Genomic DNA, 24108 nt, shown 5'->3' on the forward strand with positions numbered 1-24108 from the left:
AAATTAAGAAGCAAACCAAGAAGTAGATCTACAATATGACCCAGCTATACTGCTCCTGGGAATATGTGCAAAGGACTTTATGTCCAACTAGAGACACCTGCACATCTATGTTCTTAGCTGCTCTATTCACAACAGCCAGAAAAAGGAATCAACCGAGATGTTCATCAACAGGTAGACTGCTAAGATAAGTGTGATACACAATGGGACTTTAGTTTAAAAAATGGAATCATAAAATCTGCAGATAAATGGATGGAACTGGGAAAAAATTATATTGGGTGAGGTAACATAGGTCCAGAAAGATTAGCATGTCTCTTGCGCGCCGGACTGGCCAGCAGTAACAACGCTGCAACAGGATCCTTCTGCACACGTTTATTGGGAGAGCTTGATTGCAGAGGCGAAAAGACCCGGAGCCCAGAACTGGTGCTGCTTTTATAGGCCTAGGAGAGGCGTGTCTCACACCCGGATTGGTTATGCACTAAGCCTCATTTGCATGTTCCTCATTTGATTGGCTACTCTCTCTCAGTACCTCACAGAGCCTCATTATCATACCTCATTTGCATGTCTCACATCCGATTGGTTACTCTCTTAGTACCTTACAGAACCTCATTATCATGCATCATTTGCATGTCTCACATCTGATTGGTTATACTCTCAGTACCTTACAGAACCTCATTATCATGCCTGGGCCAGGCAGTGTTTTTGCAAAAAACTTTACTGCATATGTACACATTGGTTGTTTGTCCAATCTTATGCGTGGTGGCCAACAGTAGTCAGTGCCACTCAGCAACGGCACATGTGGCTTCCCACACATGTCCTCTCTCCTAGTCAGTCCTAGCTTCAAGTCTTGTTTTTTGTGTGTAACTTGGAGCTTCAATGGAAGGCAGGGAACGACAGAGGGGTACTGGATACCTCCTTGTGAGATACAGGTCAGGGAGACCTCAGAAGCCTCCAAGACAACACATGCCACTGCTGTTGCCCTTGGTGACTCACCATAACCACATGGTGAGATCGCACTGCTGAAGACACTACACTCTAGCTAACCTACACAGAGAAACCAATTTCAAACTGACCAGGAAATGCCCCCCTGCTGGTTGGTTATAAATGTGCCTGAAGGTGCTAAGTAGGCTGCTGGGAAAGAAAAGACTTCAGTGAACTGGACCCTGAACTCTGAAATACTGATTAGCCAGACAAGATGTGCCTGGGGTCAGCAAGATGGCTCGACAGATAAAGGTGCTTTTGGCCAAGTCTGGTGACCTGAGTTCAGTCCCTGGGACCTGCATGGCAAAAGGGGAGAACCACCTTTACAAGTTGTCCTCTGACCTCCACCATGCTATGGATGGCACACCCACAGTGTATACATTGACACTAAAGCTTTTTTCATATGGTACTATGGTTTACATTTTCAAAAATTTCAACATATTTTACACATACAAAAAAGCAAATATATGAAAATATTTGTTTTTCTTCACCATAGAAAAGCTATTAAGACACTTTCTAAGACTCATTGTGTTTGACAGGTTGTTAAAACACATAAAATTACTTAAGGAGGGGAGAAAAGCATTTTTTTTTTTTTTAAAGTCTTGCTCAATAGCCTAGGTTGGCCTTGAATTGATAATCTCCCTGGCTCAGCCTCCCAAGAACGATACTTACAAGCATGCTCTACAATGCCTGGCTTCATCCCAACAGACTTTTTTAGTGAAGGGGAATCATTTCCTTTATAAGCCATAAGCAATACCTTATTGTGACAACTGGGCCTTTCAGCCGGGCTAGGAGACTGAGGTCTGCTTCTGCGACTGGGCCATTCTTCCCCAATCAATGATGTCCGCAGAGAGATCCTGTTTAACTGCTGGATATACAGAAAGAGCAGGAATTGCAGCGTGTCCACATAAAGCTGTTAGGGAAATAAGAGATGGATACACCTTAAAACACCACCAACTAGTTTATAATTCAGTATACAGTAAACTAGGGTTCCATAGCTTCTTGATCTTAAAAATACCAAATTTAGAAACAGCTATCATTTGATGCCCAGACAGAGGAATTTCTAAACTACATAACTGGAGTCACTTCTGGAAACCAATGTACTTTCCGTACGTACGTTACAGGTGAAAAAGCGCCTCAGCTATTAGAGTAAGTAAATGAACAGATGGGAGGAGAGTTCAACCAAGTTATCAAGGTTTAACCTAGATCTACAGGCTAACCAAGAAAACAACTAAAGCTGGTATTGGCGTGGCAAAAGAACTTGGCAGTTTCCTCATGCATGTGTACTCCAGAGGGGATGTCCCTCAGGCTCTTGTAAACTTCCTACAAAAGCTTGTTTGACTTAAAGAAAATGCTGGTGTGGTAGCACACATCTATGATCTCAGCATTCAGCAAGTTAACACTGAAAGGAGCATTGAATCTGAGCCCATCCTGGGCTACACAGTGAGACCTTTAAAACAAGCAAAACCATACACAATGGAATCTAAACCCACTACTGCTCTGCTGCTGTCATCTTATTTGAGGAAGGGTGTGGCTTGAAGCTCATGCATTTCATACTCCGGTCAGGTAACGTATCTGAGTATACATTCAGATCTTGAGTATTTCTAGTCCAGTGTGCTGGCTAGTTTCTGTCAACTTGACACAAACTAGAGTGCCTGAACTGAGGAAGTGCCTCCATCAGCATGACCTGTGGCCAAGTCTGTGTGATAGCTTCTTGATTAGTGATTGATATTCAGAAGTCCAGCCCACTGTGAGTTGTACCAGTCCTGGGAAGGTGGTCCTGGGTTGTATAAAAAAAAGCAGTGAGCAAGCCAGAGGGAGCCAGGCGGGAGCACTCCTCTCTCGTCTCTGCTTCAGTTCCTGTCTCTAGGTTCCCGCTTGAGTTCCTGCTCTGACTTCCCTGAATGGACCCTTTCCTCTCCAAGCTGGTTTGGGCAGTGTTTTATCACAGTGATAGGGAACAAACATACCCAATACTCACTCAACTGTCAACTGTGAGTCCTTGTATTTAAAAAAGACAAGGCCTCCGATACCCATGGCTAGCCTCTAGTGGAGGATGGTCTTGAACTTCTGATCTCCCTGGCTCCACCTCCTTAGTGCCGGGGTTGCAGGCATGCACTACCACGCCCAGTTTATGTAATGTGGTAGTACAAGGCGAGCACTCCTCTACCTCCTTAAACTTTCTGAAGAGGTCTAATAAATACTATAAATCTCACAGACTCTTCACCCAGCTTTCTACCTTTAAAGCTACAACGTCATAGCTAGGATATCGACACTGAAACAACCTAGAAGAACACTCCCATCAACACAACCTGTCTATCACCTTGACCCCTCCCTCCCCTGACCCTTGGCATCCACTTACCAACTCTTCTCCTCAGTGTTTTAAGAGTGGTACATAAGAGGAGTCACACTGAGGCAGACAAGCGCTGTGCTAGTGTAGCTTGGGATCTCCGTTAAATGGTTGTGGGTAATGCACACCCCCATCATATTTAGCACTTAATACTTCAACTGCACATAATATACACACACAACCTTCTTCATATAGTGCGCCTGGCAACCTCGGGCCTCAACTCCCCCTGTACCGGGTTACTCATGCTCCCACATCTGAACGATACTGTGTGCTTCCCTGCCCCTGGCAACAATGGAATCTACAGTTTCTATTCAAGCACGTCCCCAGTGTATACAGGTATAAATAATAGAAGGGCCAATCCAGCCTCAACTGGTTTTGGATGTATGCAGAAGGTAAAATTGTGTTCTCCAGCAACTTTTGTCCCTATTACCGCCTTATGCCTATGGGCCCATGCATAATGGATATGCGTATGGCCAAAGTCAGACGCTTTGCGGGGAGGAAGATGCCCAGTAGGAAAGATGAGTATGTGATCCAATCTAAATCAAAATAAAGAACCACCCGACTCCTCTTGATAACCAGCTGTCCTTTCGTGACACTGCATAAAAAGACCCCAGGCTACATTTCTGGGCCCTTGAGTCTTCACTCATGTGGCCTACTATCTGTCTTGACAATGTATCTCTCTTTAATCTGTACTATTGCTTTGCGCCAAATAAAATTACCTTGCTTCTTTTATAAGTCTGCACTATTATTTTCAGTTCTTGGATAAAATACTAAGAACCTGGAAATACCTAAGCTGGGCCCTGACCACCAGTAATAATGGGGTAACACTTACTGTGGCAGATCGGCTTTCAGAGCATAGAGTCCTTCATTTTATACATCTATTTTAACAATGTTTGTTAGCGTATTACTGCTTCAGCCAGGCTCCTCGAGACTGGAAAGAGTCTTGCTTTTTCAGTTTGTATATCCATAGTAACTAGCAAAAACTATGGTACACAATAAACACTCAAAACACTTGGAAGTTTCTTTACATTTTCTTCACCTCCATGTTCAGACACTACTGCTACACCTAGCATATGTCAGATACTGGAAGAAACACATGGCTAAGGACTAACTGCAGTGTCCCCCTGTCTTGGTTGTGGGACAAACTTTTTCCGTTTCCAAAACCTTCTTTAGGAATATATTAGCACGATGCTGCAGACACTGATTAGATGGTGAGCCTTCTCTTCTCCGGGGTCTCACATCCAGGTCGCATTCACCTCCAGTCTCTGCTGCAGTCAATAGGCTCCGAGTTACAGTCAGTGAAATGGAGACTAATTCGTATTTGTCACTTCAAGACTGGCCCACAAAACTGAAGAAACAGAAGCCAAAGCCTCAGGTCCTATTGGCAGGCTGCAGCAACTGTACTGTGGCCTATAACTGTTTTGATTCCCATCTTTCCAGAAACTGACATAGGCCTACCCATCCACAGATGGGAACAAAATATGCTAAGTAAGCCAGACATAGAAAGTGAAACATGATTTTCCTTGTATTTGATATTAGTGTACTTTTATTTGTATCATTAAATATGCACGGCAGGTTACTTTGTAAAAGAAAATGATATTTTGGCTCACAGCTTTGGAGGTGCAAGGTAAAGGGGCATCTATCTGGTAGTGGCCTCTGCTGGCAGAGTCGCAAGCTGGCCTGGGGGTATCAGATAGCAAGTGGCATGTTAGCTGTTCTCTCTCTCTCTCTCTCTCTCTCTCTCTCTCTCTCTCTCTCTCTCTCTCTCACACACACACACACACACACACACACACACACACGCATCAGCATTACATCTACTCTAATGACCTGACCTAATCCTAATCACTTTCCAACGGTAAGTACCTCTAAACACTGTAGTTAGATTTACATTCTGGAGTGTTATTTTTAAAAAATTTTGTTAGCACATATTCATTACATGAAACAATGGGCTTTGTTATGACATCATCATACACATAAATCATATACAATAGTAAGATCTATCTCATTCCATTTTTCTTTTACAGTTCCATTAAACATATACACATTTTCTTTATTCTGCTGTGGAAAACTAAGCTGACTCTATATTTTGACTGCTACGCAGTATATCCATACACATGGCTCTCAAGAATCTAGATTGCTATCTAGATACTAGATATCAATCCATTAGATGCATGGTCTGCATTTTTCTCATTCTGAGATGTCTGCTCACTCCTCTGAAATCTCCTTTCACTGTGCAGTTTGAAATCTCACACAGCCCCCATTAGCAACTCTTAGCTTATGCCCTGTCAGGCTCCCAGAGTCCTCTCCAGCAAATCCTGGCTACGTCTGCATCATATGCTTTCTCCTTTAACAGTTTTAGAGTTTCAGGTCTCTGGTACATTTTTGGTTAGTTTTGTTCCAAGGGCAGAGGGTCTGGTTTATGGATATCCACTTTTCCCAGCACCACTTACTGAAGATGACAGTACCTCTCCAATGTGTTTTTCATGTGTCTGTTAAAGATGAGATGGCTGTAGCTGTGCTTGCGTTTTTCTCTGGGTCCTCTAGTCTGTAAGTCTACATGCTTGTTTTTGTTACTATGGTTCCATACTACAACTTAAGATCAGGTATTGTGGTATCTCCAGCCTTGCTCTTTCTCCATAGAGCTGCTTTGGCTATTCAGGGTCATTTGTGCCTCTATATGAATTCTAAGATAATTTTCCCTCATATTGCAAAGAATTTCATCAAAACTTTGAATTGTGTGAAGCCTGTAGATCACTTTTGGTAATATTGCCATTTTATTTACATATATATATTACTTCTGTTGATCTGTGAGGGTTGGTGCCATTTTTCTTTTCTGTGTCTTCTTCAATCCCCTCTTTCAGTGTTAAAGTGTAGAGGCCTTTCACCTCCTTGATTATGCTTACTCCAAGGCTGGCTGATTGCTTTCTTCTTTCTTTCTCAGCAAGTTCAATCTTAGAAAATAGAAAAACTACTGATTTTTGAATGTTTTTTTCTTGTATTCTGCTTCTTTTCTGAAAGTGTTTGGTGGAGTCACTAGGATCTTTTATAGATAATATACATGCATTTTATTTATTTATTTATGTATTATTTTGAGGCCAAGTTGTTTAGGCTGGACGTAAACTCCCTCTGTAGCACAGTTGCCCTGAGCCTATGATCCTCCTGCCTGTTTGGCAGCTCGGATTACACCTGTGCCATGAGACCTTGCTCAGACTAAGCCTGTGTCCTCTCAATCTGTCATGATGAGCATTAAAACCCAACACGGGATATCGTGGGAGACCATGTTCCAACTATGGTCCAACCACAGTAAGTGCACAAAAGCACAGGGAACAGTGACCATCAAATGCTGGAAGGCAGGGAAAACAGGCAATGTCAAAGCTTACAAAGCCTCAGTCGTACAAGGTAATTTAGTTCTGTGGGTCTGTACTACAGAGGTGGGTACCACGCCTCTAGCTAACAATACTGCAATATAAAGTTTTCTAAAAAGTTAGAATGCATGTGCTCTTAATATATACACAAGTAAAATAATAATGCATGCTGGAGAAATTTAGGAAGGTGACAGATGGACCTGTGGCCGTTACCATGGTGATGGCTTCGGCGTAAAGACCTGCTCTCAAGCTCATCATGGGAGGAGAAGACACCGGTTCCCTCCAATCTGCAGCTCTTCCCAGCTGTGACAAGAATAGGCATGATCTACAAAGAAGCTATTTCTTCCCACAGGAGAAGATGTAGACTTTGTCAAGCACACCCTGGAGGAGAGCTATGGCTCAAGTGTAGCCTCTGTGTAAAATGAACAATAAACTGTTGTTACATTATGTAGCCTCTACATTTCAATGTTTCCTTCCCCCACCCAGCAAAGCCATTTAACACTAAGTAGCTCCAAAATACAGAAATGTGGTTTCTTGAGTCACTGCTCACACAAGAGCCCAGAGATTCATCCTATCAAGTGCAGCTGTGTAGGACTGTTGATCAAATAATAAACAGTTATCAGCCTAAGCCGCTGTTGCTATAATTAATGTACTATAAATAATTAATATACTCTGTGAAGTCATTTCTATCATAAGAATGAAAAACCCTCAAGCCCTTTTCTGAACTTGTATTCTGACCTTTTTGCATACCAGTCATTCCTACTAGCTATGGAGTCGATGATGGCAGAGGTGCTGGTCTCTGTGGTTTGGGTGAGTGAGTCATGAGTTGAAGTTGGATGCCCAGCGTGGCAATGTGAGGAGACAGTGGATCTGTGAGAGGTCTGTGGGCCCTAGTGGGAGGTCTCTAGGTCTTGCTGAGTACTGCCTTCAGAAGAGATGCAGTTCTTCCAGGATTCTTTGAGTTAGCTCTTGCAAGAGGGTTGTGCCCATACCCACCTAGAGATTTATAGAAGGCAGAATTCAAAAGTGACAAACTGGGGTGCTTGGCAGAGAAAGTACTGAAACAGCAAAGCTGCCAAGCTGCCCCTGGGTTACATCTGAACTGCAGAAAGAAGGCTTTAGAAGCACCATCTAAAAATAGAATTTCTCAATGTAAAAGGAAACAACGCAAAAGGATTTGAAAGATTTACAGCTCCTCCAGGAAAGGAGCAAAGAAGTGCCACGGAGAGGTGCATCCAGGAGGGATCAGCATGGATAAAGTGAGGCCAGAAGCACGGGGACAAGAGGAAAGGGACTTGGAGGGCACCTCAGAGGTCTGCAGAGCTACCTCTCCACCACAGGCTCAGGGCCTTCAGACAGAACTGTCTGTCTCGGGAACAGGCTCCGAGCACTCTCTGTAAGCTCTCACACACTGCTCCCTGCTTTCCAGAAGAACACACTTTAGCCACCTTAGCTATGTCAAGCAGGCCCAGGTACAGCTGATGAACTGATCCAGATGAGTAATCACCAGCATTTAGTGTAATGTATGCTGGAGGCACGTGTAACATTAGGGCTAGGGAGACACAGCAGTTTCCACACAGATTTGAGAATAAAACAGAAGGGGTCCTGTTATCCACTATCCACTGCCAACAGACCCTGAACAGAAATAATGGGACATCCGCCAGGACTCTGGAACTGGGAACTACCAGTCTACAGTGTCAGTCTGGGAAAGCTGCAGTCATGAGACTCTAAGCTGAGAGCTGGAGTATGAGCTGAGCCTAGCAGAGTCATAGAGGAAGAGCTTCTGGTGGTTTTAAGGGAAGTCAGAGTTTTAACAACTTGTGTCTGCTCTGATAGTGTCTGGATGTGCTCTGGGCCAGTTACTGCTTTCTGTTTAGCTATTCCCTTTGGTATAGCAATGTTTACCAACAGCACAGCCTATTCCACTACATACTATGAATAGAAAACTTTATTTGTAGGGCCTCATAACTAAAGAGTTTGCCTTGGACCTCCAATGAGTGAGTGACTAGCATTTTAATAAGTTAAGATCTAGGGACTATTCACAGACTATGATTCCATCTGTCAGCATATGAGTTGTGTGGAGCAAGAGGCAGAAGCAGAATGACCTGGCTTGAATATGATTTGTCCATTCTGAATATTCATGTTGAGATTTAATCCTCATGCTGAGGGACCAAGAGGGGAAAAAAGGTGGCTATAGTATTGAGTGGACCTCAGGGTTAAACAGGATATCAGCTCAGAGCCCTGAGATTCAATACTGGTAGCTTTGTAGGAGAAAGAGAGACTGTCACACACACAGGCAAACAGTGTCTCTCACGTGATGGCCTCCCATACTGCTGCAGGTCTCTACCAGCAAGAATCCTAGAGCCACATATGTGGCCTCTCAACCTCGGATCTCCAGCACTATGAGCCACACTAAAGCTCTTTAAAATTGGCCCAGTCTGTTGCTTTATCTCATTAGCCACAGAACATGGGTAAATCAGTAACCGTCGGGAGAGGTATGCAGTTCTAGCCTACAGCAGATGCCATTTTCACACACTCTGGTTAGAATGGGGTAGCTGAGTAAAGCGAAGGCAACAGATTGCTAAAGAAACTCTGGTGTAGGTGCCGCTGCCTGTAACGTACCAGCAATTTGGTACATTCTCTTGCCCCAAAATATTTTTAAAGTCAGTGGAAAAGTTTCCAATTCATGCTTTCTTCAGGAGTGGGTAGCATTAAGGACTAATTAAGCATGTCAAATACACATACATCAAAACACTTCCAAACTGGAAATGCTGAAATCGGTTCTTTAGGGTCACCCCTGCCAACAACCTGAACCCTGAAACTACACTGTTAGTACAAACATTAAGAATGGATTATTTCTCAGAGGAACTATATGCACATCAGTCCATACCTGACTTCTTTGCTTTTCAACTTCCTCTTCGGTTGCGCAGTTGGACAAAATTTCAGACCATTCCAGGCGTTCTTCAGGTGTCCTCACAGAAAGATTATCAAACATTTCAAAGTAAAGCCACGCTAGATCCTTAGCCAACTGCAGCTTTCCGCACGCAATGTGCCTCCAGGTAGGCCAGTACAGGTGTGGGTAGGCGCCCTCTGTGGCCCGAGTTCGCACATAGGTGGCTATCTTTCTAAGGTAGTGAAGGCTGAATTTGGACGGAGGTGGCTCCTGCAAGGCACCCACAAGAAAAGGTTCTGCCTTCACCCAGAGGAGAACTCCGGACTGATCCATCGTCTCTCTGAAGGCAGCAGGACAAACAGGCTTCTTGGCATACCTAGAAAACAAAGTTTCTTTACAAACACGAGACAAATCTCATTTACCCATTTTCTTAAACAGTGGGTCCTTCCTTAATTATCTTTAAATATATCGTATCCTCGGCTTAACAGCAGCAATGGCTCTCATCAAAAGCAAAATAGACTTATGGTCAAATTCCATTGCAATCTATTTGAGAAAGAAAAAAAAAACAAATACCTATGAGGAAATTACCTTATTTAAATTTGTTTGAAATGGTTGTTTAAAAGTATGTAAGTGCATGAGGTCTGGGTTATATTCCTGCCTAGAAAAGGAAGAAAAGGAGTGCTGCTGAGGTGGTGGTGTGATGGTAGTGGAGGTAGTGTGGTGTGGTGTGGTGTGGTGGATGATGTGGTATGGTGGTGTAGTGGGTAGTGTGGTGTGGTGTGGTATGGTGGTATGGTGAGTGGTGTGGTATGGTGTGGTATGGTGGTGTAGTGGGTGGTATGGTATGGTGGTGTGGTGGTATGGTGTGATGTGGTATGGTATGGTGTGGTGTAATGGTTACGAAGGAGAGATGTCACAATGTCACAGGATACTATGCTGTATCCTGGGTATGAAGCACTATAAGACACAAATATAACACTTTTTATAGTAATATCAATTACACACAAAAGACAGTTGGTTAATAATGATTTGGATATAGGATCAGCAAGATGGCGCAGGTATAAAGATCTTGCCACCAAGCCTGACCATCTGAGTTCAACCCTCCAGGTTCACATGCTGGAGAGGGAAACGCATTTCTGCAGGTTATCTTCTAATCCCCATAGTTCCCCACCCCTCCCCAACTAAATAAACAAAAGGAGTTAAAATTAAAAAGTATTCTCTGATGTTTGAACATTTAAGATAAGGCTCCACACCAAGCAGCATGCTTGTGTAACATTTACAGCAGCACCCAAGACTGAGTGTGTGCAGCGGGTCAGGAGAGCGAAGGCATCAGTGGGTAAACTCTCTGTAGCAGTGAACTGGCTCTGATGTCTGCTGTGCTCAGTCCTGGGACAGCACGTACAGACTGGTTACGCACAGTCATATGACACAAGTGGGGTCACTCATGCTGCCCTAACTCAGGGAAATTAGTTACTGGCTTCTGGTACTTGTCTTTTGTCTAGATTGAACGAGACTTTGATTTTTAATTTTCATGGCTATGATACATATACACAATTCTGTATTATTTTCAAGGTAGTCTAGGATTCCTAATGTATTCCATTTTATTTTCCAACACTTAATAGTTCCCAATTTTTCATAAAAACAAGATGGAGCAAAATATTGTTGGTTGTTGATGATGGCGGCCAGAGGGACCTATTTACCTCTTACTCTCCTTTATCTTTACAATTTCCACTTTAAAAAGTTTGTATGTTTCTGCTATTTCAGATAATGCCAATTATCATCTTCCTGCATATGAATTGCTTCCCAAGGACTTTTAGACACGCGTTTACAAAAATGTAATTCCTGGAACTCCTGACATATAGCCCTCCTTCTCAAAACAACTTTCAAACTGCATCGTCATTTAAGTCATTTAAACCAAAGCATCCATCACGGGGAACAGTCCTTAGCATTAACACCACTTGAAAAGGACTTTACATATGGCCAATGAGAGATATTGTATTATTCCATTTTGAAAAGAAATAATCAGGCAGCAGAGATGGCTCAGTGGTTAACACTGACTTCTCTTCCAAAAGACCTGGGTTCAATCTCAGCATCTAGGCAGACAAAACATCCATACACATAAAAATAAGAATGTATTTTTAAAAAGAAAAGAAATAATTGACAGAGCACTTATGTGCCCTGCAGGGTGCTTATGTGGTCAGCAGGATGCTAAGTGTGTTACCTTTCCGTCCTGTTTCATTCACACAATCACCAACATTTCCCCCAATTCAGACAAGATTTGAGGAGTTAGGGAACTTGTCTAAGTTCATGTATTTAGTTTGGCACACTTTGATTTAGGGCTCTGGTCTGCTTTGAGAAATTCATGGCTACAAAGGTACTTTGGGAAGTTGTTCAGAAGAGGATGACAACCCTCAGGCACAAGGGCTCTTTAAGCACAAGATCAAAGGACAAGGTAAGGTCAACTCAAAAGAGGTATGAGCAGAGGTCCGGATCAACCCAGGAATGACAGAATACAGCTCTATCAGGAAGCCCCCTAGGTTTTCTCAAAAACGGTGACTGAGTGTTTTCGAGGCACTGGGCACAGGGTGCTGAAGACCTGTTATGACTCAGGGGCAGTTAGTAGACACAAACCCGGAGGCTGCGACCTGGCCGCTGGGTCCGGAGGGCAAGGCAAGGGCCAGGGGACACTCCCCGGGGTCTGCCGCTCCGCTGCTGCCCTGCATGGAGGCAGAATGGCCAAGGGCGCAAACTGAGTCTGCGGGCTACGGGACAGCCAACCAACTCTCCCTGGAGGCCGCAGGACCGTTACCAGGGCAGCACTCACCACCACCCTTCCCGGCAGCTGCAGCAGGAGCATTCCCCATTACCCGCCCAGCCGCTGCTGCTGCCGCCGCCCCTACCATTGCCACCTCCGCTCAGTGCGCAAGCGCCAGGCCTTCCACCACAGAGCCCTGGCTGACTAGAGCTAGAGCGACCTGAGGCTAACTGAATAACTGGGGCTGGGAATTTTCTGGCGCTGTGCCCTTCACGACAGGAGGAGGAAGTTTCCATACAATTGTGGTCCTCCACAAGGCTGTTATTGATGGGTAATTACACTAACAGCAGTTTATAGCTACTCTGGGGTAGGTCCTTGTAAAGTTCCTGTCTTCTTAAACGTTCTGGTAAACTAAACCAAGGGTGGAAGGGCAGGTGAACGCAACCCAATCCTAAGAAAACTTCCTCTTACTGGCTGTCAACATTCCTGTTTTCCTAGTTCTTCATAGCTTCTCTAGGTGTGCTAGAACATAAAAAGTAATAGTTCCTCTTACAAAAGATAAATAGACCATAAAAAGTAACAGTCCCTCTTAGGTACGCTCTCTCCTCCTCGTGAGAGACAGGGGCCAGAGCGGAAAACAGCCTCCCTGTGGCCATGTCTGTGGGGGCATTTTCTTGACAAATGATTGATAAGTGAGGGTCCAGTCCACTGTGGAAGTGCCAGCCCTGGACACATGGACCTGGATGGTATAAGCAAGCAAGCTGAGCAAGCCACTGGAGCAAGCCTGTAAGCTGCGCTCCATAGCCTCTGCTCTGGCTCCTTCTATGACTCAACCTTGTCTTCCCTACATAAAATGGACTGTTACCTATAAGTCAAATAAGCCCTCTCCTGCCCGAGTTGCTTTAAGTCACCATGTTTTTGCCATAGCAACAGAAAGTAGACTAAGACACCAGAAAACCCCTCTCTCTTCTGGGTATTCAAGAAAAGGGCAAAAGCCATTTTACGATCTCTGTTCCAAACACTGTATGGGAACCCCAAACAAATGTTCTGAAACCTGGACAGCAAATTTCCTTTAGACTCTTGGGAAGGAACTTTGCAAAAGACCTATCCAGTAAGTGCAAATGTAGTCAGAGCCAGAGTTGGCCTGGTTTCAAGTGGAATGCCCAATGGGAAAGGAGCTGACAGTATCTGCCCCTTGATCCTGCGGACAGGCTCAGCACTGTGCTAACAATATCCACAACCTGGTCCGTGATGAACTGCCCAGTGCTTATGATGCCTCCTGAGAAGGACAGCCAACCAACAGGATCAGTATCTATAGCCCAACCTTGCAAATGTCTGTCTATGGTTGTGCTTGGCATCTGAGAGCCTAAGAGGAGACACGGAGGATCCAGACTGACACCATCAGTCAAGAGACTACATTCAGACTGCCCCACCAGCTCTCTCCCCTTTAGCCAATGACAGGATCAGTTTAAAGCCCAGTGCTGGTTTGTTCTCATCCCGATCTTTTTTCTCTTACTTCCTTTTCCATCACTTTGAAGGGCTTTATTAAAAGAACACAGGCTGACCTGTTCATTGCACAATTGATTTATGATTACATGGGAATTCTCACATCTGCTGCAGGACCCTGTCAACAGTTGGGTTTTTGACTGGTCTATAAAAAGCCAGTGTCCAATGGCTAGGCAGGGGGATAAAGGTGGGACTTTTAGGATTTCCAGCAAGAAACACAGGAGAGGGAGAAGGATTCCACCACAAGAGGAGTGTAGGATAGACCATGTGCTATGAAGACAGAGGCAGGAGGGTGAGACAGCTGAAATGTAGGTGTGAAGAGAAAGCAGCCCTGTGGGAGAAGGAAACAGGACAGCAAAGAGCTAGTGCTACACTTGTGTGGTGGGATCTCTGCGTTGCCTGAGGTTTATTGTAGGTTGTGTGATTGCATTTCTTTACTCTCCCTCTTCATCCCACCCTTAGCCTGAGCAGCACCATCTCCCTCTTGGACCATCTCACTCGTTCTATTTACTTTCCCTTCTATTTTTTTAATCAACCCAACACTAATCATAATTACTAGCTCTAATTATGGACTAATTGTGTATTAGAGGATTGCTATCCTCTAAGTATGGTGTGGCTATAGGCCTCTAAATTCTCATTAGCTGTGATCATCTGCCAAAGGACCACACAAGATTGGGTATGTTGGTGTTCTACCATGGAGGGTGCAAAGGCTCATGAGGCCTGCCCCTCCCTGAGGCTCCTCAGGCAGTTAATAGTTACTAGGATGGCAAGGCTCAGAAGTCGAGCCCTCTCTGAAGCTATATAGGCAGTGAGTGAACAACTGCTGAGAGGCAGCAACTTTCCTCAAGGTGTAGTCACTTATAAGCTGCCCGTGCTCCTACTAAACCCCCATCACTCATGTTCCCGTAAGTAACTCCAAAAAATTCATTGGTTACCATTCTAGACTCGTACACATTTTTTAAATTGTTGTTGGCATGAACAAAAATATCCATTCGTACTCCCAGAAAAAGTTCACACAATGCTTGTTGCCCAAACGTGCAACATGACGGAACCAAAGATGACTTTGTGAGGAGCACTTGCATTGTCTTTGAAGCTGGCTGTTTAAGAGTGGAGACTCCACCGGAACAACACTTCCAAATGTGGCAGAGGATGCCAGGACTTCCACTATCCGTGCTGTGGGTAAAAGGCATACCACGAAATCTGCTATGTCTGAAGGAGTAGTCGTGTGGATCTCAAGGTGGCCATTTTCCTCGAGTTATGGAGTGGCATGCCTCATGACAAATGAGTCCACTTGAGTATTGAGACACCCCCAAAATGGCTGATGGATTAGAGAATATACTACAATCATCTCCAAGTAGCATATATGGGACAAGGCTTTAAGTAAACTAGCCTGGGCCCTAATCTAGACAGTAAGACATGCAAGTAAGGTTGAGCTGTCCTTTCAGAAAAATTGTGGTCAAAAGGGAGAAATTAGAAGAAAAAGAGGGAAATGTTGGCTTGACACTTCTTATGGTGGCAGGGGAAGGAGTAGGGTAGGAGTAGATCTATACTAAATAGCTGTCACGGTGTTCTACTGCTATGAAGAGACACCACGACTATGGCAACTCCTCTGAAGGAAAGCATTTAGCTGGGGCTTGCTTACAGTTTCAGAGGTTTGGCCCATCGTCATCAAGAATGGCGCCACATAGGCAGACAGTGCTGGAAAAATAGCTGAGAATTCTGTATCCAGAATAACGGGCAGCAGGAGAGAAAACTGCTTTCAAAGTCCACCCCCAGTGACACACCTCCTTTAACAAGGCCACACCTACTCCAACAAGGCCACACCTCCTAATCCATCCCAAGTAGTGCTACCCCCTTATGACTAAGGATTCAAACATATGAGCTTATAGAGGTCACTTTTACTCAAACCACCACATTCCACTCCCTTATCTCCACAGGCTTGTAGACATATATCATAATGCAAAAATGCATTCAGTCCAATTTCAAAAGTCCCCACAGTCTATCACAGTCTCAAAATTATTTAAAAGTTCAAGTTCAAAGTCTTTCATGAGGCTCATGGAAATCTCTTAACTGTAACTCCCAATGAAATCAAAATAAAAAAGCAGATGGCACACTTCCAATGTGCAATGGCACAGAATGTATATTATCATTCCAAAAGAGAGGAATGGGAACACAGTGAGAAAATACTGGACCAAAGGAAACCCGAAAATCAGCATCTCCATGTCTGATGTCAAAGTGCTCTTCAGATCTCCAACTCCTTTAAGCTTTGTTGACTGCAACAAAACCCCTCCTTCCTCCCTACCCCCCCCCCCCCCCCGGCTGGTTTCACTCCCAGTTAGCAGATCTCTTTGGCAGGTAGCCTACCACTCAGGCATTTCCAAAATCTTGAGGTCTCCAAGGCAAACCAGGCTTCACCTTCATGGCTTCACATAATGGCCCCTCTTAGCCTCCATGAAGGGGCATCTCTGACACATACCTGGCCTTAACAGCCTTTCTTAGTCATAGAGATTCCACAGACCCTTAATTGTATCTTTGACTCTAAAGCCAAAACCACACAGCCAAACCTGCCAAGTCGCTGTTTGCTAGGGCTGGAACATAGCCCTTCCTTCAATTAATTACATTTTCATCAGCTCTCTGTTTTAGATGGTTCACTGCTTAATTCCTTTCCACAAGCTGGAAGCTTAGCTGAGCAGGGTCTTGGCCTGAGGTCACCACTCCCTTTATTCCATTTAGCATCAGGCTTTCCTTAAAAAGCATTTTAACTCCTTGTGCACTGGACTCAGCTCCGTTAAACTCCCTGGTGCTCCTTTTCTCCTCAAACTGTACATTTTGTATTTTCCCTTTCTTGGCTTGCTCATTTTCATTATAGATCTGCATAACAGTGACCACTACCACCCACACAACAGAGTCAATACTAGGCTGTCTTGAAATCTCTGTCCCAATGCCAGTAATCTAAAACTCTTCAATTTAGCCTCAGGCAGATTTTTCTGGATAAGGGCAAAAAGCAAGACACATTTTTTGCCAAAATGTCATAAGAATTGTATCTAAGCAATGTCCTAATATTCTTCCCCTATGAAATTTCTTGAACTGGACCCCCACAGTTCAAATCTCCCTCAGTACTGTCTTCCATGCTTATACTAGAATGGCCCATTAAGCCCCCTTTAACATGTTTAACACCTGTTTTTCTAATCAGAGTCCCCAAATCCACATTTCACCAAGAAGAAGCATGGTCAGGCCTGTCACAGCTATGCCCTGATCCCTGGTAACAACTTCAGTCTTAGTCCCCACATTGCCCCTCATGGGATCCCAAAACTTGGAACCCATAGTAAGTAAACCATGAGGATGAGGCATCAGTGATAGAAGATACACAACAATCAGGGCTAGCCTTTAATGCAGAAAGGAAAGTTCCTAGTTCATTATGCAAATGGAGGCCTTAATAGTCCAATACAAGAAACTATGATAATCAGGAATATTCTGTCACTGAACTGTCTAAATTGGGAATGATTTTTTAAAGTGCATGTGTGAGAGAGACACCTGGTGTTTCCACTGCTTCCTGAGCATGGATTCACCCTTCTGTTCCTGCTGTCACGCCTTCCCTGCTAGGGCAGACTATCGCTTGGGAACTGTGAGTTAAAATAAGCACTTTCCCCTCTAACTTGTATTTTAGCCAGTTTTTTTCTTTTTTTAAAAAATCACAATAAGCAGAAAAGAAACTAACTCAAGAAATGGTACCAAGAAGTGGTGTCATTGCTGTGGTAAAGCTGACCACATAGCTTTTAGGCTTTTGCTCTGTAGAATGTTGAGGTTTTCTAGGATGGAAATGCATTGAATGTTTGAAGTGGAATGTAATGGGTTGTTCTAGAGGACCAAGACAGTGGAGTCTAGTTCATGATGCTCATGAGGGGAACAAGGACTCTATTAGGACCTGGCTGCATTCTGCCCCTTTCTAAGAATTTGAGTAAGCATGACTCTAAGGGTAATAGACTAAAATGTCAAGACAGCCTAACACTGAGCTTGTTGCATGGTTACTACTGATCACTCTGATGCATGCCTAGAATAAAAAACAGGTGAGGCAGAAAGAAATATATGTGCAGTTTGGAGAGGAGGAAAAAGCAGTAAGAAGCTTAAACCTGCCCCCAAGGCATGTCCTGAAAACAGAGGTGGTAAATGCTAAGAAATTAACACTATTCAAGAGAAGCCCCTTGCTCTGAAAAGCAGCAAAAGGAGAGGAAGGAGTCCTGAGGACTTCAAATAAGGTTCCAACCCTGGACAGGAGAGAAAAACATCCTGGTCTCCACTTTATATCTAGCAAATACATAGGTAAGTTTCTACCAGCTACAGCATACTGAAGTCATAATAAATGGTCCAAGAGATTCAGGCTCCATCCTGAGCTGGGAGAAGAAGTAGGTCGCAATCGTCCACGTCACACTGATTTTGGATGCATGAGAGATGCAAGACTGAGGAGGTCATGAGGTGTTTTTTCCTTCGACGTTTCAGAGAGCATGTGAGTGCAGGCAATGTGTGTGGCAGGCTGGGAGTTCCTGCAAGGAGTCCTTGTGACGAACTGTGTGAAGCTGTTAAGATAAAGCCTGGGTTGTAATGGAAATCCCAAGATGTTTGAGAAGCCATCATCATGGCACATATGCCAAGGAGGGCTGCATACAGAGTGGAACCAGCCCTAAACGGACATGTACGTTGGAGATAGCAAAGCTGGAGGGGCAGAGTTGGCCTTGGAAACTGGAGTCCCAGGTACCAGAAATGGCACTAAAGGATTTGTTATTTTCTCTGCTGGATTTTAGTAATGCTTTGATCTTTTATCACTATGCCTCATTTCTCCCTTTTGGAGTAATAGGAATGTCTACTCAGTCCCATTGTATGTTGGAAGTATGTAATCTGGTTTTTGTTGTTTGGTAGATATAGTTCAAAGATTGCCTTGAGTTTAAAAGAGACTGGACTTTTGAGCTGTGTTGTTGTTGTTAAAAAGGCTATGGGAACTTTGAAAGTTGAACTAAATGCTTTTTGCATCATGAGATGGCCACAAACCCATGGGAGCCAAGGGTACAATGCTGTCAAGTAAATATGAGTGGTAACATAGGCTCATGGGTTTGAATACTTGGTTCTTAGCTGGAAATGTGTCTAGGAAAGTTATGGAACCTTCGGAATGTGAAATCTTGCTGGGGAGCTACATCACAAGTGGCAAACCTTCAGGTGGAACTTGTTCTCTACCTACTTTTTCTACTACCAAGTAAAGGTTGGTCTTGGTCAACAAAACACAAACCTAAACATATCTGGGAAGATGGAAACTCAACTGAGGGATTGCCTCCACCAGACTGACCTACAGGTGCATTTTCTTGATTGATGTGTGAGAGTCTAGCTTTACTGTGGGTGATGCCAGGTGGTGCTGAGTTGTATAAGAACTGAGCAAGCCAGTATGCAGCATTTCTCCATGGTCTCTGACTCAGTTTCTGCCTGTCTCCAGGGTCCTGCTTTGGCTTCCTTCCATAATGGACTGTTAACTATAAGTCAAATAAGCCCTTTGCTCCCCAAGTTGCTTTTGGTCATGGTCCTCATTATAGCAATAGAAACCAAACTAAGATTCTGGATAACTCGAAAGAAAACGTACATTTGTAATGACCTGAAATATCCAAAGACAAAATAGCCAAATGCAGTGCTTGTGAGACTCTGGAAGGTTTTAAGCTTCTCCAGAACAAAATTATACAGAGTGTGTAAATGGTAGAACACTACACATTGAAAATCACTGCTCTGATTCCATGAAGGAAGGCCTCAGCAGCAGGTCATGGGATTTTGCTGGTGAGAATGAGAGCAAGCAGGCAAAAACCAAAGACTTCTTTCCATGTCTTTTATATAGGCTGTCACTAGAAAATGTAGCCAGTTTTAAGGTAGTTCTTCCTACCTCAAATGATGCAGGTTTAGAGTGGGTCTTCCCACCTCAATAATCCAATCAAGAGAAAAAAAAATCCCTCACAGGTGCCTAGCTGCTTGTGTTTTCAGTTAATTCCAGATGTTGTCAAGTTGACCACCAATAGTTGCTATCATACCAAGAGTAACAAATTGATGGCCATAGTCCCTCTTAGCCTTAGTGTAGTCCCCACCCCACCCCCAACCCCTGAGCCTGCTGGAAGCAGGAAGATACATTGCAATGCCCCAAGATAAGGAAGAGTACTCGTGGAGTATGAATGGGGCTTGTGGAGGACAAACTAAAGTATTACTTCTCATCCTTACTCATGTACCCAATATTCTGAAGAAAGAATAAATATTGAAATATTTTCATGCTGTATTGGACCTTACTAACATTTTTCTCTAGTGCCCCCTTAGCTGCTGACCCCGAGATCAACTAGCATTTACTTGGATCACGGGTGGAGGGCCTTCAGTGAGATCCTGACTACACTTTGCAGAAAGATTTCATTTCATAGGTATTATAATGCTAGTTTACCAACTCAGTAAAGAAGCTGAAAGGCATAAGCACACCATGAGGAAGAAAGGAAATCAGGTCACACAGGATGCTAGAGCAAACACAGCTGCAATGCTTAGAAACTTTACAACTGGGTAAAGGTACATATGACATGCAAGGGAGTGAGAAAACTCTCCAACAAGTCTAGGCAATAGTTAAAGAGTTTGAAGTGTCATGAATTAGTGGAAAAAGATACTCTCAGATGCCATAAGGTTTTTAATGAGAACTCTAGGGCCCCCAAGCTATACAAGTTGTCACCTGTGCTATTGGGTGCCCACAGAACTAGACAGAAAGACCCTCTTGCTGAAGAGGTCACACACTTTGGCTGCTGGACACAGAGAAATCAAGCTGGGATTAAGCTGGAAGCTTCCTCCCTATTGGCTAGTTTCCACAGTGCTTGAAAGGTGCTGTGTGAAGCTGAAAATTGCCACCAACGGTCTTCCCTATCACATGCCTTCTGATACAGGAGTAGCATGCCCATTGTAGATAAAACCAGCTTCTTTTCAATTAGAGTTAAGGCCTGCTCCACAGAAAGAAATGAAAGAAATTCATGGCCGGTATTATAAATCCAGTACTAAAACTCAGTCAAAAGTTTATGGCCGGGACGATCATAGGCCCTAGTGCAGAAGCCACTGCTGTGGATTTGCTAACTGAACATGATGGGCCTTCAAATTGTCTACATGGTTATGCTTATGCCCAGTAAGTTACTGCTGCTGTCATCTCTGGACCACAAAACTTTTTGAAGTGGGCAACAGTTCTGTAGAAACAAAAGTGGTCAAAGTAGAAAAGAGTGACTGTGGGGTGCTCAGCCCTAAATAGGCCATCTCTATCACCAATATCTACACCATCTATACCTATATCACCTGTAGCACCTACTCATTCACCCAAGGCTCCACGAATGCAGAGGGAGGAGAAGGGAGAGGGGGTGTTATGCCATGGAATGCTGTCTACCAAGCATGATGTGACTATGGAGCGCTTGAACTTAACTATGATTAACTGCAGTGCACACCCTGTGCCTGGCTATAAGAGACTTCCCTTTTAGTGTTTTGTTATGGAGGCTGCCCTTCTGAGGCTGTATGGCAGTTAACAGTTGCTAGTGGAGAGGCTCACCAGGCTGCCTCCCAGAGGATCTTCAGACAATTAACAGCAGCTAGGAGAAAACTTTTCTTGAGTGTTCCAGTTGCAAAATTGCCCAAGCTCCTCTAAGTAATTCTAATTAGAAACACACTTGGGTAGAACTGTTCCTTGGGTGGAGTGAAAAGCCCCCGGGTAAAGTTCACACACTAATCTTACTCTGCTTTTCCTCTTTCCATTCTCACCCACAGTGAACTTACCTAAGTGAACTATCTTAGTTCTTACTTGGTACTATTAGTGCCACATTGCACCCACAATGATCAGAGATCAAGGGATGACCTGCTTTTGATTTTTGTGACTATTACTGTATTTTGGACCCACACTTCGATAATGATTGTTTTTACAGACAACATTTATTCTCAGAGGAGTTTAAGAATTGTATCCAGTACCCCAAACACATGGGGCAAGACTTGGAATCATATATTTTAAGCCTTGAAAGATGACAACTGCCAGACCACAGATACCCAAGCCATCTGTCACAGTGGAGGGATAAAGGAGGCCTTCCCATGATAAAAACAGGATGGTGGAATTCATAACCAAAAGGCACCTGCTCCAGAAGGTATCAGAAGGAATCTGTCACAATGGAAAGAAAGATAAACATAGCCAGAAGGCCAAGAGAAAAGAAAAACCATGGAACAGAAGCTAAGTAAACAAGAGCTGGAAAATACCTACCAATATGGGATGGTTTGTACATGCATGGCCCAGGGAGTGGCACAGTTGGTGTGGCCCTGATGGAGTAGGTGTGGCCTTGTTGGAGTAGGTGTGTCACTGTGGGTGTGGGCTAAAAGACCCTTACCCTAGCTGCCTGCAGGTTAGTCTTCCACCAGCAGCCTCCAGATGAAGATGTAGAACTCTCAGCTCCGCCTGCACCATGCCTACCTGGATGCTGCCACGCTCGCACCTTGATCATAATAGACTGAATCTCTGAGCCTGTAAGCCAGCCCCAGTTAAATGTTGTCCGTAAGAGTTCCCTTGGTCATGGTGACTGTTTAGAGCAGTAAAACTCTAAGACACACTACAAATCAACAAAATGATGGAGAGTAATACTTATTTTCATTGATAATTGAATTTCTATTATCTTGATCCCCCAATCAAAAGACACAGGCTAGCAGACTGGATTAAAAAGAGGTAGGTAAGATCTACCTTTTTTGTTGCCTCCAAGAAATGCATCTCACCATCAACGACAGATACTACTAACCACCTTGGGGAGAAAGAATGGAAAAAGGTATTCAAAAAAAAAAAACAGATGGGTGTTGCTAATTTAGTATCTGACAAACTATATTTCAACCAAATCTATTCAGAAAAGATAAGGTCACTTTTAGTCAGCAATAATCAATCAAGAAGATGTTACTATTACAAATCATATATTCCCAAAACACAGACCACCCAATTATATAAAACAGATACTACTATAAATAGAGACAGATAGGATTGATTGAGAAGATGGCTCAGAAGTTAAGAGCACTGGCTGTTCTTACAAAGGACCCAAATTAATTCCCAGCACCCACGTGGCAGCTCACAACTGCCTGTAGCTCCTGTTTCAGGGGGTCTGACTCCCTCACAGACATATATGCAGGCAAAATACCAATGCACATAAAATAAAAATAAACTTTTAAAAAGTAAATATTCTATAAAAGAAAGACAGAGAATAGATGTGGACACAGATTAGCTCTAGCACAATAATGGAAGAGTTAAAGACCCCACTCTTGTCAGTACACAGGCTATCCTGACAACAAATAAACAGCAGAATTCAACAGCATCCTACATCACATAGACCTACCAGACCATCTACAAACACCCCCAGTCTTCTCAATATCTCATAGAACATGTAAGATGCAGCACATAACAACACACAAAGCAAGCCTTAACAAACACAGGAAAAATGAAATAATCTCATTATGTAATCTGTCATCAATAGACTAAAACTAGAAACCTCCTCGAGAGGAACTATAGAACACACACTAACTCATCAACTTCAATTCCAAGGGATTCTCCATCCTCTTCTGGCCTTTTTGAGCAAAAAGGCATGCACTCACTAGGTTACATGTAGGCAAAGCACCTGTCTTAGTCAGGGTTTTACTGCTGTGAACAGACACCATGACCAAGGCAAGTCTTATAAAAACAACATTTAATTGGGGCTGGCTTACAGGTTCAGAGGTTCAGTCCATTATCATCAAGGTGGGAGCATGGCAGTATCCAGGCAGGCATGGTGCAGGCAGAGCTGAGAGTTCTACGTCTTCATCCAAAGGCTGCTAGTGGAAGACTGACTTCCAGGCAACTAGAGTGAGGATCTTATACCCACACCCACAATGACACACCCATTCCAACCAAGTCACACCTATTCCAACAAGGCCACACCTTCAGATGGTGCCACTCCCTGGTCCAAGGCTATACAAACCATCACAGCACCCATGAACATCAAAATAAACCTTTTTCTTTCTCATTGAGGTTTTGGCAAAACATCAATGTTTGTTCCAGCACTATTCACAATAGCTAACTTACAGGATGGACTTAGGAGTTCAACAAGAGAATAAAGAAAATGTGGCTTATGTACAATGTTTTCTTCCAAACCATAGAAAATGCAGCTATAGGATACAAAAGATGGCTTAACCATTAAAGGTTAGGCTCACAAGCAAAAATTTAGGAATGCAA

The 24108-nt window shown here is 43.6% G+C and overlaps 1 protein-coding gene across 12 annotated transcripts in view; it reads right to left on the bottom strand.

Moving 5' to 3' along the window:
- Window positions 1-24108, bottom strand: part of Tbccd1 (TBCC domain containing 1) — a 44482-nt gene that overhangs the window by 18929 nt on the left and 1445 nt on the right. For 6 of the 12 annotated variants that reach the window (XR_003951832.1, XR_003951830.1, XR_003951831.1 and 3 more), the window contains exons 2-3: window positions 9587-9965; window positions 1736-1891 (exon numbers count right to left, since the gene is read on the bottom strand). Coding sequence is in view for 8 of the 12 variants with exons in the window: in XM_006522567.4 (XP_006522630.1) it covers window positions 1736-1891; window positions 9587-9922 (492 nt within the window). In the remaining 4 variants the exon portion in view is untranslated. Of the gene's footprint in view, window positions 1-1735; window positions 1892-9586; window positions 9966-12220; window positions 12535-22128; window positions 22355-24108 lie in introns of those variants that run through there. The other 6 variants (XR_384598.4, XM_006522564.3, XM_011246010.2 and 3 more) reach the window with 3 other exon arrangements.

The sequence above is a fragment of the Mus musculus genome, chromosome 16 (assembly GCF_000001635.26).
Source record: "Mus musculus strain C57BL/6J chromosome 16, GRCm38.p6 C57BL/6J".
Lineage (NCBI taxonomy): Eukaryota > Metazoa > Chordata > Mammalia > Rodentia > Muridae > Mus > Mus musculus.